General features: G+C 48.2%; 1 protein-coding gene across 1 annotated transcript in view; it reads right to left on the bottom strand.

The window, feature by feature from the left end:
* Scd5 (stearoyl-CoA desaturase 5) overlaps nt 1-13,162 on the bottom strand; it is a 112,275-nt gene extending 99,113 nt beyond the window's left edge. The window contains exon 1 of the mRNA XM_070013213.1: nt 12,714-13,162. Coding sequence (XP_069869314.1) covers nt 12,714-12,948 — 235 coding nt within the window. The 5' untranslated portion in view covers nt 12,949-13,162. The remainder of the gene's footprint in view (nt 1-12,713) is intronic.
* Between the last annotated feature and the right edge of the window lie 770 nt (nt 13,163-13,932).

Genomic DNA, 13,932 nt, shown 5'->3' with positions numbered 1-13,932 from the left:
TGCCCTCCACTGATCCTGGTTTTGACCCTAAAACTCCAGAATTATGTATGAGTACATCTTTCCCACTTGTCTCAGAGACCTTAAGGATTAGAGCAGTAGCCAGTAATGGGAATAAGATGCAAGAAGAATGCAAAATTGTAAAAAGGAGAAGTAAAAATATGATCCAGAGGCCAGCTTTTTGTCAAGGTAATGGCAGATCTTGTGGGTAAGGAGGTACAAAAATTTTCATTTCCAGGCTGGGAAGGTGGCTCAGTGGTAGAGTCCTTGCCTTATATGCATGAGGCCCTGGGTTCGATTCCTCTCAGCACCACATAAGCAGAAAAAGCAGGAAGTGGCGCTGTGGCTCAAGTGGTAGAGCGCTAGCCTTGAGCTGAAGCTGGGGGACAGCACGTAGGCCCAGACTTCAGGCACCACTACTGACAAAAAAAAAATCTTCATTTCCTTGATGAATAAAGGTCTCAATCAGTGAAAGGGTAGCTAGGACTCCATCCCCAAGGGGATGAGCCAAGGGGAGAGTTTATCTGTCTGTCGTACACACACACACACACACACACACACACACACACACACACACACACACACACACACTCACACACACACACACACACACACACACACGGAGTGCTGATACTTTTTTTTCTGCCAGTCCTGGGACTTGAACTCAGGCCACTGTCCCTGAGTTTCTTTTTTGTGCAAGGCTAGTGTTCTACCACTTGAGCCACAGCTCCACTCTGGCCTTTTGTGGTTAATTGGAGGTAAGAGTCTTCTATTGGAGGTAAGAGTATTCTATTCCTGCCTTGGCTGGCCTCCAACATGATCCTCAGATCTCAGCCTTCTGAGTTGCTAGGATTACAGGCATGAGCCCCTGGTGCCCAGCTGTTACTGTACTTTCAACAAGAGAAGCATCAGAGCTAAGACATCAGGATCATGAGTGAACCACACTGCCCAATTCTTAATCCATCCTCTCCCAGAGCCAACCACACATCTAGTGCCCACATCACTGCCAGGTAGAAAGTCAGAGCCTTGCAGTCAATGTCACCCAAGGGTACCTGGCAGGGCTCAGGAGTCAGACAGATTTTCTGATTGCCCTTTACCAGCATTGTGACTTCAGCAACTAGATCCTCCCTACCAGTCTGGTTCCTGTAATGCAAAATGTGATGATGTATAGCAGTCCTTTCTCCAAAACCCGAAAGTAAGTAGAGCTTCAAAGTCTGATGACTCCATTGTAGAAAGGTAACCATTTGTACCGTGTCGTATCTACTGTCATCAAATACACAAATAGACATAGACTAAATGAGCTAAATAGTTTGGATCAGTTTTTTCCATCAAATGGATTTAGTAAGTCAATTTTCCATATGAGTTAGTTCAAAGCCTTCTTGTTCAGACTGCAGTGGTGACTCTGTGTAGCAACTTCATAGAATTACTGCTGGATGGGTTTCAAGTTACACTCATGAGCATTTCTCCTCCTCCTCCTCCTCCTTCTCCTCCTCCTCCTCCTCCTCCTCCTCCTCCTCCTCCCTCCCTCCCTCCCTCCCTCCCTCTCTCCCTCCCTCCCTCCCTCCCTCCCTCCCTCCTTCCCTCCCTCCCTCTCTCCCTCCCTCCCATTGTCCTCTCCCTTTTCCTCCCTCTCCCCCTCTCCCTTCCCCACTCTGTTGTCTTCCCACTCTCTTCATCCACAGTCAAGTCACATAGCTCTCCAACAGAATGGGGAAACATGTTTTCAAGGAAATGTGCAAAATCCAAACTTCTCATAGACTAAAAGGCCCTCTGGTGACTTAAGTCTCCTTCATTTCTTCCTTGATTCATTCATCCAACAATGAACTTGTTCCCCAGCATCACAGCAGATGCCTGTGCTCAGTTCTGGGGTGGGGGTGGGGGGAAGAGGTGCCCTGGTTGAAGTTTCAAGATGCATGGAAAAAGCAGACATCGATGACTCACTGTGCTAAATGCAAAACTCAAAAAAAGCCAAGGATGGAGAGCAGAAGGGAAACACTCCCCAAAATGTAAACCACCACAACCAGAGCTTCTCAGGGAATGGAGCGGACACTACACTGTGGACCAAAGGACAGGGAGAAAAAGAAGGTTGTGGAGCAAAGATGTCATCTGTGTGGGAAGCTATCGCCTCTACTTCCTGTTGGCAGAGCCTGAGCTTTCTTTGGTTCCTCATCCTGCCTTTCAGTGTTAGTGTCCTTCTAAGTTCTCCTGTTGAAATTCTCACTCCAAGTGTCTGGTAGTAGCAGGCATGGTCCTGGGGCGGGAACTGAGTCATACAGACCATGCCCTCCTGGATTGGGATTAGTAACCTTATGAAACACTTCCCAGAAACCCCTCCGCAAAATGCAGAGGTGCCATCAAAGAATCAGGAAGTGGGACAACACCAGACATCAGTCTTCCCAGCCTCCAGAACTGTGAGAAACACATCTCTCTCTCTTCTCTCTCTCTCTCTCTCTCTCTCTCTCTCTCTCTCTCTCTCTCTCTCTCTCTCTCTCTCTCTCTCTCTCTCTCTCTGCCAGTTCTGGGGCCTGCACACTGTCCCTGAGCTTCTTTTGCTCAAAGCTAGCACTCTACTATTTGAGCCACAGCGCCACTTCCGGCTTTTTCTGTGTGTGTGGTACTGAGGAATCGAACCCAGGGCTTCATGCATGGTAGGCAAGCACTGTGCCACTAAGCCACATTCCCAACCCCACATTTCTATTCTTTAAAGGCACTCCAGTCAGGCATTAGTAGCTCACACCTTTAATCCTAGTCTACTCAGGAGTCTGAAATCTGAGGGTTGCATCTAAAGCCAGACTGGATGAGAAATATAACAGATTCTCTAACTGACCAGTAAAAATCCAGAAATATGACTCAAAAGGAAGAATGCCAGCCTTGAGTAAAAAAGCTAAGCAAGAGCAGGAGGCCTTGAGCTCAAGCCTTAACACAGTACACACACACACACACACACACACACACACACACACACACACACACACACACACACACACACACACACACACACACACACACACCACTCCATTTATGGTATCAGCACCATGAAAGGACTTAGATAATGTCAGTCCTAATAGGCTGACCCAGCCATGGTCATCACTTTTCTTTTCTTTTCTTTTCTTTGCCAATGATAGGTTTTATATAATGCACACAACCCAGTCCTGCAAGTGAGTCCTCATGCTCATCAGCTCTGAGCCATCAAGAAAAAATTTCACTCTGATGAACTAAGACTTTGCGAAGGGGTAAGTTTTCTCTTCTTCCCTAGGACAAAGGCACTTTGATGACCCTTCCGGTCATCCAAGTGACCTACCTCAGGCTTTCTCCTGCTCCATACGTGCCTAGGGTGGAGCCTCCATGGGCACAGCAACTATGCTCCCCCTGCGCGTCATCTCCACCTCACCCCAGGAATTCTTAGTAAACTGAGAAATCATCCTTATCACTGCATGCATTTGAAGCAGTTCCATGATATCTATGGCCAAAAGCATGCTACTCACAAGAATTTGCTTCTCAGGACTATATATGAAGCTGTGGGTTCAATCTCCAACACCACATGCATACACACACACACACACACACACACACACACACACACACATACACACATTATATATATATATATATGGAGAGAGAAATAATATATACGGATATATGTATGTATGTATAGTGTGTATATTTTTTTTCCTCTCAAGTTCATGGAAGTTCTCCCTACAGATTCTTCTTCACTATTAGGAGTTTATCTATTAAATAGACAAGTTGAATTCCCAAAGGCCATGCACAGGGTCTCCCTGACTGTATTCATGAAAATAAAATTAATTTTCTAGTGCATGAATTAAACATTGCTGCTGCTGGTTGAAGGACATTAGCAACCCTCATTTGCTGGCAAGAAGAGCTGGATCCTGGAATGTTCTAAATAGGCTTCAAGGAGTCAAAAGGGTAGAAGGGGCAGCAAAAGAGAGGACATTAAAGAAAAAGTTCCAGCCAGGCACCATCAACTTATGTCTGTAATCTCAACAACCTAAGAGGCTGATATCTGAGGATCACGGTTCAAGTCCAGCCCTGGAAGAAAAGTCTGTGAGATTTGTCTTTTTAATTAACTAGCAAAACACTGCAAGTAGAGCTATGGCTCAAGTGGTAGAGCACCAGCTTTGAGCAAAAAAGCTAAGGGACAGCACTCAGGCCTTGAGTTCAAGCCCCAATATAAGCACAAAAATAAAATAAAAAATGAAACATTGCCAAATGCTACTCAAGTTCAGCTTCTCTAAGCTGTCCACTTGACTGCTTAGACTTGAGGCTTTTATAATTTTAATGTGCAAATGAGTCATCTGCAGACATTGTTAAAAATGCAGATATTGCCAACACAACGGCTTAGCCTAGCTTCTCAGGAGGCTGATATCAGGGAGATCATGTTTCAAGGCCAGCCCAGGCAAAACATTTGCAAGATCTCATCTTGACTAGGAAGGAAGGAAGGAAGGAAGGAAGGAAGGAGAGAGGGAGGGAGGGGGAAGAGGGAGGAAGAGAGGGAAAGGAGGGAGAGAGAGAGGAAAAGGAGGGAGGAGGAAGGAAAGAAGGAAAAGAAAAAAGAGAGAAAGAAGGAAAGAAAAGCTGGGTTCAGTGGCATGTGCCTATCATCCTGTGCAAAGTATAAACAGAAGGATCAAGGCCCAAGTTAGCCCTAGCAGAAAAGCAATATACTATGTGAAATACAACTAAAGCAAAAATGAGAGTTTAGCTCAAGTGGTAGAGTATCTGCTACTAAACACAAGGCCTTGAGCTCAAAACACTCTGCCTTGTGCTCAAAACTCTCTCTCTCTCTCTCTCTCTCTCTCTCTCTCTCTCTCTCTCTCTCTCTCTCTCTCTCTCACACACACACACACACACACACACACACTTTTAGAAGCCCCTGCACTAGCTTCCTGGTGGGTGATACTGACCCCACCTCCTCCGGAGCCTCCCAACTCCACCCACTATGCTAGTGCTGTGTGGGGGGCTCTGAACAGAGCTGCCTCAGTGCCACAGTCAGAGGTGGCGCCAGTGCCGGGCAGAGTAATGGGTAAGAGGCAAAGCTTGTCAAGTAAGGAAATTAAAGAATAGTTCTCAGCCTGGCTGTGGACCAGAAACCATCTACAGAGTCAACAAATAAACCAAGGCATGATTTGAGAGGTTCTAAGTCAGTTGAGCAGGATATGAGCTTGGGCTCCTAAAAAAACACGATAAAAGCTGCAGGCATGATCCTGCTGGGCCCCGCCATTGCCCTTCCCTGTTCCGTTCATGGAAAGCATGAATGAATTTGGGGGTGAATGTGTGCAGCACTGCAAGGTCCTCCCCCCAGCACTTACACACATCACGAGCAAGATACATGCCCCCGTCGAGGCCATCAATTCACTGCCAAAGGAAATAAAACCAGAGACAAACTGAACATACACATGACTGGGACTTCCTCCTGGCAGCCAGGGGGATTTCTGTACCCAGGAGGCTATCTCCCCTCCAAAGGAGGAGCTATGCAGAGACTGAGTGAGGAAAGCAGTGGGAGCATGCTTATGAGCACCAGGGTACTGCTTGCTTGGTGCTGGCTTCCAGGCCTAGCTCAGCTGTGCTGTTTCATTTCATTCCAGCAGCAGCTGATGGTGGTGGAACGTTAGGGTCCTCATGTGCAGCTGTAGATGCTGGGGTACGAGGCAATGAGTGATTGGTCCAGGGCTACTCTACAGGGTGGGACTTCAAAACCAGATCCTCTTCCTTCAAAACCCATACGCTTTTCTCTCTTGGGGTAGTTCCAGGGCTGGAACTCAAAGCTTCACACGTGCTCGGCAGGGACTGTACCAGCCATTATTTTGCTCTTTATTTTTGAGATAGAATCATCTTACTTTTTCCAACGTGGACTGCAATCCTCCTATTTATGCTTCCCATGTAGGCTGGATGACAGGTCCACACTCTCATGCCCAGCTTGTTGAGATGGCATCTAGAGCACTTTTATGTCTGGGCTAGCTTGGAACCATAATCTTCCTAATCTGTTTCCTGTGTAACTAGGATATAGGTGAAGCTATTAGACCCAACTAAAATACCCATACTCTATCCCAAAATAATGGCACTCCCAAAGAAACATGGAACACTGGGATAAGTAGACTTGCTGGCACGGACTACAAAGGAGCAAAATAAATACTCAGTGAACTAAATACCAACCAAATGTACATTCTTTCGTAAATCTTTATAAAGCCCACCATCGCTATGCTTACCCTTTTATAATTCTATCACTGGCTTTTCTAAGTGATTATTATAATTTGGCACACTACGTAAAATTACATAAGAACTAAAACACAGCATAGTCAAGATCAAATATTTGAACTTAAAAGCTGTGCTTCAATTGAGTATCTTGGCACCTGCCTGCAGAGGTAAGAGGATCACTATCTGAGGCCAGCCCAGGGAAAAGCGTGAGACCCTATATGAAAAGAATACACTGGAGCATATAGGGTTTTTAGAGTGGCTCAATTCGTAGAGTACTTATCTAGCACCTGCAAGACCCTGAGTTCAATTCCCCTACCTGAAAAAGAAAAACGCTGCGCCTCACATTTGAGCCACATGTACTCAAAGTCCCCTTATCCTAGGGCTGTCCTCCTCCTAGCACAGTATGACAGTCTCCATTTTACAGACAAGGAAACTGAGGCTTACAAATTAGAGAGAGAAGACGGACTTGGCAGTACTGGGATTCCAACCTTGATTTCCCCTCTGCAGCTCAGTTTCTCATTTCATGAGCACACTGCAGTCTGCAGGCACCTTGAGCAGTTTTAGAAAGAAAAAAAAAACTTGGCGAATAGTGTCTACCCATGTTGTTATTTATGTTCATTGGAACTACTCAGCCAGCACAATGCATCCCCCTATTCTCTTGGGTTTTGCTGCAGTCCTGCCTGCTGCAGCTCTTAGTCTTGCCCACTTATTAAAAATGCAGGACTTGCAACAACAGTGGCTGGAAATTACAGGGTTTAAAAAGAAAAGACATCCCCTTCTTTCAGATTTTTATTGGCTTAATGAAGCATTAAAGGTTGTTTTTATAATGATGACTCAAAGGGAAGGGAAGAAGAAAACACCATTCGAACCTGAGACACCGAAACAGTCAAAGAAAGAATTGAGCTCTGTTTCTACAGCAATCATAATTGGCTATGCTAAAAAAAAATTACCCAAAGAATATGCTGCAGACCAGCTTAGCTGTCAGCTGAACCAAAAGATTCTCAGCTATAAAACAGTGATCTTATAGAGGAAAATGGGAACCAAATAGAATGAAGAGAAGGGCTGAATGGGAAAGGAAGTAGAGAAGGGATATGTATCCATTTCTCTGTGAGAAATTTGGGTATTTATTTCCAAAGCCAAAATGTGGGAGTCAATGATGTCAGGTTCTATGCCAATTTGTTGTGCAGCAGGGAAGTGTTTTGTCTTTGTACTAAAGCAAAAAAGCAGCCAGGAGTGGCGGTACACACTTATAATCCCAATACTCAGGAGAAGGCAGGAGGATCTTGAGTATGAGGCCAATCTTGGCTAGATAGTGAGACTTTGTCTAAAAAGAAGATTTTAGCCAGCACTGGTGGTTTACACCTGTAATCCTAGCTACTCAGGATGCTGAGCTCTGAGGATCACAATTCAAAGCCAGCATGGGCACAAAAGTGCGTGAGACTCTTATCTCCAATAAACCACTGAGAAAACCAGAAGTGGTGCTGTGGCTCAAGTGGTAGAGCACTAAACTTGAGCTGAAGAGCTGAGGTACAGCGCCCAGGCCCAGAGTTTAACCCCCATGACCAAGAAAAACAAAACAAGAAGATTTTATACACACACACACACACACACACACACACACACACACACACACACACACACGTGTATATAAAGAGATAGAGAGCAAGAAAGAAAAAGGAAGGAAGGAGGAAAGAAAGAAGGAAGGAAGGAAAGAAGAAAGGAAGGAAGGGAGGAAGGAAGGAAGGAAGGGAGGGAGGGAGGGAGAAATATCAAAGGGAAACAAAAGAAGCAAATAAGAAAAGATGCAGATAGGGAGGGGGAAGTGGATTCTGTAGGGGGGGGAGTGGGGGAAGGATGGAAAGGGATGGGAAGGGGAAACAAAGGAGGAGGCTACAATGCTTGACAAGAAATGTACTCATTATCTTGCCCATGTAATTGTAACCCTTCTGTACAGTATTTTCACAATAAAAAAAGAAAGAAAGAAAAGATGCAGATAAAAAAATGCAAAAGAAATCAAGATCCAGTATGAGGTCCAATAATATTGATGGCAGCTAATGATCTCTTGACACATACCAAAAGCCAGGCACTATGTTAAGTGATTATCTAATTGAATTCTCACAAGTTCATGAGCAAGTACTACTTACTAATTTGGCCATTTACAAGTCAGGGATATTCATTAGTCCCTGGACACACAGCTGGCAAGCAAGAATGCAAGGGTCGCCACCCGGATCTTATGAGCTTTGCTCATCCTGCAAAACCTGGAGGCCAGACAGAAGCTGACTGCCATGCTCTCTAGGGGCTTCCCAACAACCCAGGGACTTGATAAGAAGGAAGAATAACCCAGAAAAATGCTAGGACCAGCAGGGCACCAATGGCTCACACCTGTAATCCTAGCTATTCAGGAGGCTGAGATCTGAGGATCACAGTTCAAAGCCAACCCAGGCAGGAAAGTCCGTGAGACTCTTATCTCCAATAAACCACCAGCAAAACCAGAAGTGGTGCTGTGGCTCAAGCGGTACAGCACTTGCCTTGAGCTGAAGAGCTGAGGGATAGCACCCAAGCCCAGAGTTCAAGCCCCACAACCGACAAAAAAAAAAAATGCTATGACCATCCAAGTAGTGGATAGAGGTTGCCCAGTGCCTGACAGGACAGCTCATCTATGGATAATTCTGAGCTTTTGAAAGAGGCTTCTAAACTCCAACTTCTCCTGGCAGCCCCCTCCCAGTCCACTGTTTCTATCCCCACCCCTGCTTGGCTTTCTTGCCATTGGCTGCAGTCCATTCAAGATTGTCCAGAGATACGCCTCCTTTCACCTTCAAGAAGGTTCCAGTTGCTCTAGGACAGGATAGGAAGAGGACAGCCAGTCCATCTAAGAGAACAAACTACTGCTCAGTGGGCCAGATCTGTTGCTGAAGTTGTCTTTTTGCAAGCAAAAACATCATCATGTCACAGCAGAGTACCTTTGGAGGACTGTGATACTATATAGGATGAAACAGCAAAGCATTTCTGGAGTCAATAGCCAGAGTGTTGTCTGTCTATCAACAGACAGTTCATCTGGAGATGGTCAAAAACACAGCCCAGTGATTTTGACCTCTAACTGTTGCTCTTGACATACAGTGCATTGTCTAACTGTTCTGGTGGCCAGGAATATTCTAAGCTGTTGCTTTTGTGAGCTCAAGCCTGCAGCTGATTTATTCTCCTGCTAGAATTACTTTCTGTCCTGGAACTCATAAATTTTATCCCTGCAGCATCAAAAGCAGCCACTCAGAGAACTGGGAGAGTCAAAAGAGGAAAAAAAAGTGGCTCTAACCCCAAAGAGAATCAGGGGCAGATGAGGGGCAGGAGGGCGGGGGCGGGCAGGAGGGGAAGGTGAACTAAATTACTTGGTAGATTTGTCATAGATGACATCTCTGATGATGAAACTTCACTCCTTGTATTTTGCACACTTAAGGAAAGCACCCTCTGAGGAGTACTTTGCCTGGATACTTCTTGTTTCCCAGGGCAAACTTATTTGGGGTGGAGAATGGCAAACAATCGATGGGCTAAGGCTACTTCTGTGACAATTCAGGTCTCTGAGTGGTTGAGCAGCCCATTGGTACAGCAATTCAGTCCTGAAGCTCAATAGAACCAGTGAGGAAGATGATAGAAAAGGCCTGGTTATTGTGGAGTGAAAGTTGGGGGTCAAGGTACCAATATTTTCACCGACACATCACTTTCACTCTAGGTGCCTGACAAAGCCTGGCCATTCTCACAACTGGTCTTAGCTGGAATCTGATTGTCCTTTACTCCCCCTCCCCCCCCAAAATAACATTGTTTGGAATGGTTTTTTGGTTGTTTTGTTTTTGTTTTTGTCAGTGGTAGGGCTTGAGCTCTGGGCCTAGGCGCTGTCCCTCAGCTCTTCAGCTCAAGGCGAGCGCTCTACCATTGGAGCCACAGCACCACTTCTGGTTTTCTGGTGGTTTATTGGAGATAAAAGTCTCATGGACTCTGCTGCCCCAGCTGGCTTTGAACTGTGATCCTCAGATCTCAGCCTCCTGAGTAGCTAGGATTACAGGTGTGAGCGCCCAGCTTTGGAATGTTTTTAAGCCATAATTTTAGATCTTGAAACTCTAACACATGTATCATTGTCTGCTCTTTTTCTTTCTGTTCTTTCTTTTCAGTTCTGAACTCAGTACCTTATCCTAAATAGGCAGGCACTCTACTGTTTGAGTCATGTCCCCAGCCCTTCTCACTTTTATAACTTTTCAAATAGGGTCTCCGTTTTTGTCTGGGCTAGCCCAAACCATGACCATCCCATATAGCTGGTTGATGGGAGCATGACATCATGCTCACATTGGTTGAGCAGGAAGTCTCCTCTACTTTTCTGCCTGGGCTAGCTTTGAATCTCCTTCCTTCCACTCTCAGCCTCCCCAGTAGCTAGTGTCACAGGTGTGAGGCTGCACCCAGCATTTCTTTTTCTTGAGGAAGAAAATAGGAAGAGGAGAGCCAGTCCATTCAAGACAACAAACTACCGCTCGGTGGGCCAGCTCTGTTGCTGAAGTTGTCTTTTTGCAAGCAAAGACATCATCACGTCACCGCGGAGCATTTTGGAGGACTGTGATGCTATCTAGGATGAAACCAGCCAAGCATTTCTGGAGTCAACAGCCAGACTAGAAGGCTCCTTCAAAAGCTCAATGAAGGTATAGAGAGAATCAAAATTCAGAATTCAGAGCTCTTAAGATTTCTGTTCAAGCAAAGTACAAGGAATTCAGCAACATCACCCACAAAAAGAAATCTGATTCCTCAAGTGTGTTAGCTTCTCTGGATCAGTTAGAGGAGTTTCTGGCCAAGGTCTTTCAGAACAAAGATTCCATCTTTACCACTGAGAACAATCTGGAAAGGGCAGAGGTGACTTGGCAAACCTGAGGAGTCAGGCCTAGTCCTGTGGCTCCTGGATGCATGCCAGTGTCTCAGAGCCCAGTAGAGCTGTGGGCACAGTGGAGCTCCAGGCATGTAGAAAATATATTTTAAGTGCTCACTGATCTCTGAGTGATCTCTAATAGTGCAGCTATTAAAGACTAGCCCTATCCCGTAGAGGCCAGTGGACTCTGAAGTTCAGTGCTCAGCCTGCCTCTGCAATCTGAGGGTAGCAGCCAGCAGCTGCATAGAGATTCTACTTTGGTGGGCAGTGTGGAAATGTGTCCATTGAGAAAGGGCTGAACCTCACCCACATTGATGTGTAGACTATTAAACCAGATAACAAGAATTGAAAAGGTGCACTGAAAAGGGAAGAGATGAGGCCCAGAATTGATCACCCAGAGTTTTGCAGAAAGTGGGGTGGAGTGTGTGCGGGTGTGGGGGGGGTGACTTACACTTTAGAGATCCCCAAAGACCCCTGCGTTGCTCACTTCCCTCAGCAGGAGTTGCCTCCTGAGCCACTCCCCCCAGAAGCACCCACTTTCAACGTGGGTTTGCCTCCAAGACAGAAGCTTGCAGACGCTTCCAAGGTGGCTTGACCTGCAGTGCTATTCTCTACAGGGCTGCATCTGCTCGTGTGCTGGCACCGCTGGATACATGCAGAATAAGCTTTGTAGGGAGTTTTCCTGTTTCCTCCGTCCTCTTCCCCCCTCCCCTCCCTTGGAAGTGAAAGTAGGTTGAGTTTCTCTTGCCCTCCTTCCTTTGGAGATCTCAGAGACTGTTTTCTCCCAGCACCACTGCGCCTCTCTATGGCGGCCCCTGGGGTACAGAGTAGAGGCCCTTCAGTCATGGGGGTGGGGTCAGGAGGGCAGCTATGCTTCAGACAGGGACCGAGGCTACGGTGAGCCTGGCAGGGGTGCCACTGAGTCACTGGAGTCCGGAAGAGGAGGGGTCAGCTCGTGAACTCTCTTCCTTGAGGATGCAGGTACTACAAGAAAGGATCCCAAAGGCACGCGTGCACTCGTGGGCGCCGAACTAATCGGGAAAGAGCCTGGACAGGACCCTCACAGCCACATTCCGAGCGTGTGCGGGGGCCCAGGGCGCCAGCCCGGGAGGCTCAGGGTTTCGCCAAGAAACTTCCAGGGTGGAAAAACTGCAACTGGACCTAGGTGATCATGGCGCGGGGCAGGGACAATGGGGCCTATAGAGGCTGGAAGAGAGCTCATTCCCCCTGCCTCCCCCCTCTTCCATATGGTGTGCAAAAAGCAAGATCCAGTCCTGGGTCGGGTTTCTCTCCGCCCCACCGCCCGCCATTGCCCTTCTTGAACTGGAGATTCAAGGTCCCTCCATCAGCTGAAAGGTGAGAGACAGGAGAACGCTGGGGACCCACACAGGCGACCCAACCACCCCGCCTGGCCTCTTTCCTCCCAGCCCCTTTTAGCCCCGTGCCTGGCGGGTGCCGGTGGCATGGCAGGACTCCAGGTCGCTCCACTCTCCATCTGGGGCAGAAGTTGGAAATACCTGCTGGTCCCAAAGGGGCTCGGGGCGCATGGCGGGTGGGGGGCAGAGCGTGACAGCCCCGCGCCCCTCCACGGGGCGCCACTTACCCCAGAGCAGAGTGAGCGGCTTGGCTTTGGGGATGAGCACCAGGGAGTAGGCGGCCCCCAAGTGGAGCAGGCTCATCAGGACCACGTTCCTCCAGACGATGTGCAGCCGCCGTCCGCGCGCGCCCCGCTGCCCCGGGGGGCCAGCGCCGCCCGCCGAGCCCTCGAGCCCGGCACGGGTCTCCTCCTTGGCATCGCAGAAGGGAAGCTGCCCCGCGTCGGTGGCCGGGGCTGGCATGGCTGCGCAGAGGGGCGCGCGGGCAGCCCTGCGCGGAGCTCGGGGACGGGCGCCTGCCTTCGCGGGTGCTGCGTGCGCGCCTCCCAGCCCGTCCCCCCGCTCCTGCTCCCAGCCTCAGCGGGGCCTCGGGATGCCAGGCTTGACGGCTGGCATCTGTTGCCGGGCGAGTCACCCAGCGGCCGCGAGGAAGGGGGGAGGAGAGGGGAGGGTACAGGGGAGGGGAGGAGAGGGAGAGGGGGAGGCGCGAGCGAGGGGCAGAGCGGGAGGGGTCGTGGAAAGAGCACAGTGAGCGACTCCGGAGGGAGCCTGGGGGAATCAGGAAGAAAAGACCTGCACTGCATAGCTACAACCAATCACCATCGCCGGCGGGGCCCGGGAAGACAAAGGCGGCTCCCTGGCCTCTCGGCCCGGGCTCCCTGGGGGTTGAGCCCGGTGCCCACTGGGCAGGTGTTGGCAGCTCTAAGAGGAGGTCGTGGGGAGGGAGAGCTGTAAGGCTGCAGAGCGGCCGTGTGTGTGTGTGTGTGTGTGTGTGTGTGTGTGTGTGTGTGTGTGTGTGTGTGTGTGTGTGTGTGTGTGTGTGTGTGTTGCTTATGTTTCTACAGACTCAAGAAATCGTTTCCAGACAATTCCTTCTTTGCTTTTACCTTTGTTTCCCCCCCACACCCCGCCCCCTTCAAGATCAGAGTCCTATGATCAGTTAGGGCCTTATCCACAATTAGAACTTTTTTCTTTCTTTCTTCAATTGTTGTTATAAAGGCGATGTGCAGAGGGGTTACAGTTACCTAACTCAGGTAGAGAGTACATTCTTGCTTTTTGGACAGTCATCCTTTCTCTCTCCCAGTGTTTCCCACCCATCCCCACCCACAAGTTGTATAGTTCATTTTCGACATAGTGTCCAGTGAGTACCATTGCGGTATTTGTCCCTCTTTCACAATCAGTATCTTAAATCCAGTCCATTAATGGAGAAGGTTCCTTGGGCTGGTG

Source organism: Dipodomys merriami, unplaced genomic scaffold (genome assembly GCF_024711535.1).
Source record: "Dipodomys merriami isolate MVZ:Mamm:240054 unplaced genomic scaffold, mDipMer1.0.p SCAF_9, whole genome shotgun sequence".
Classification (NCBI taxonomy): Eukaryota; Metazoa; Chordata; class Mammalia; order Rodentia; family Heteromyidae; genus Dipodomys; species Dipodomys merriami.
Note: the sequence above shows the minus strand (reverse complement) of the source record. Positions and strands in the feature narration are given on the sequence as shown.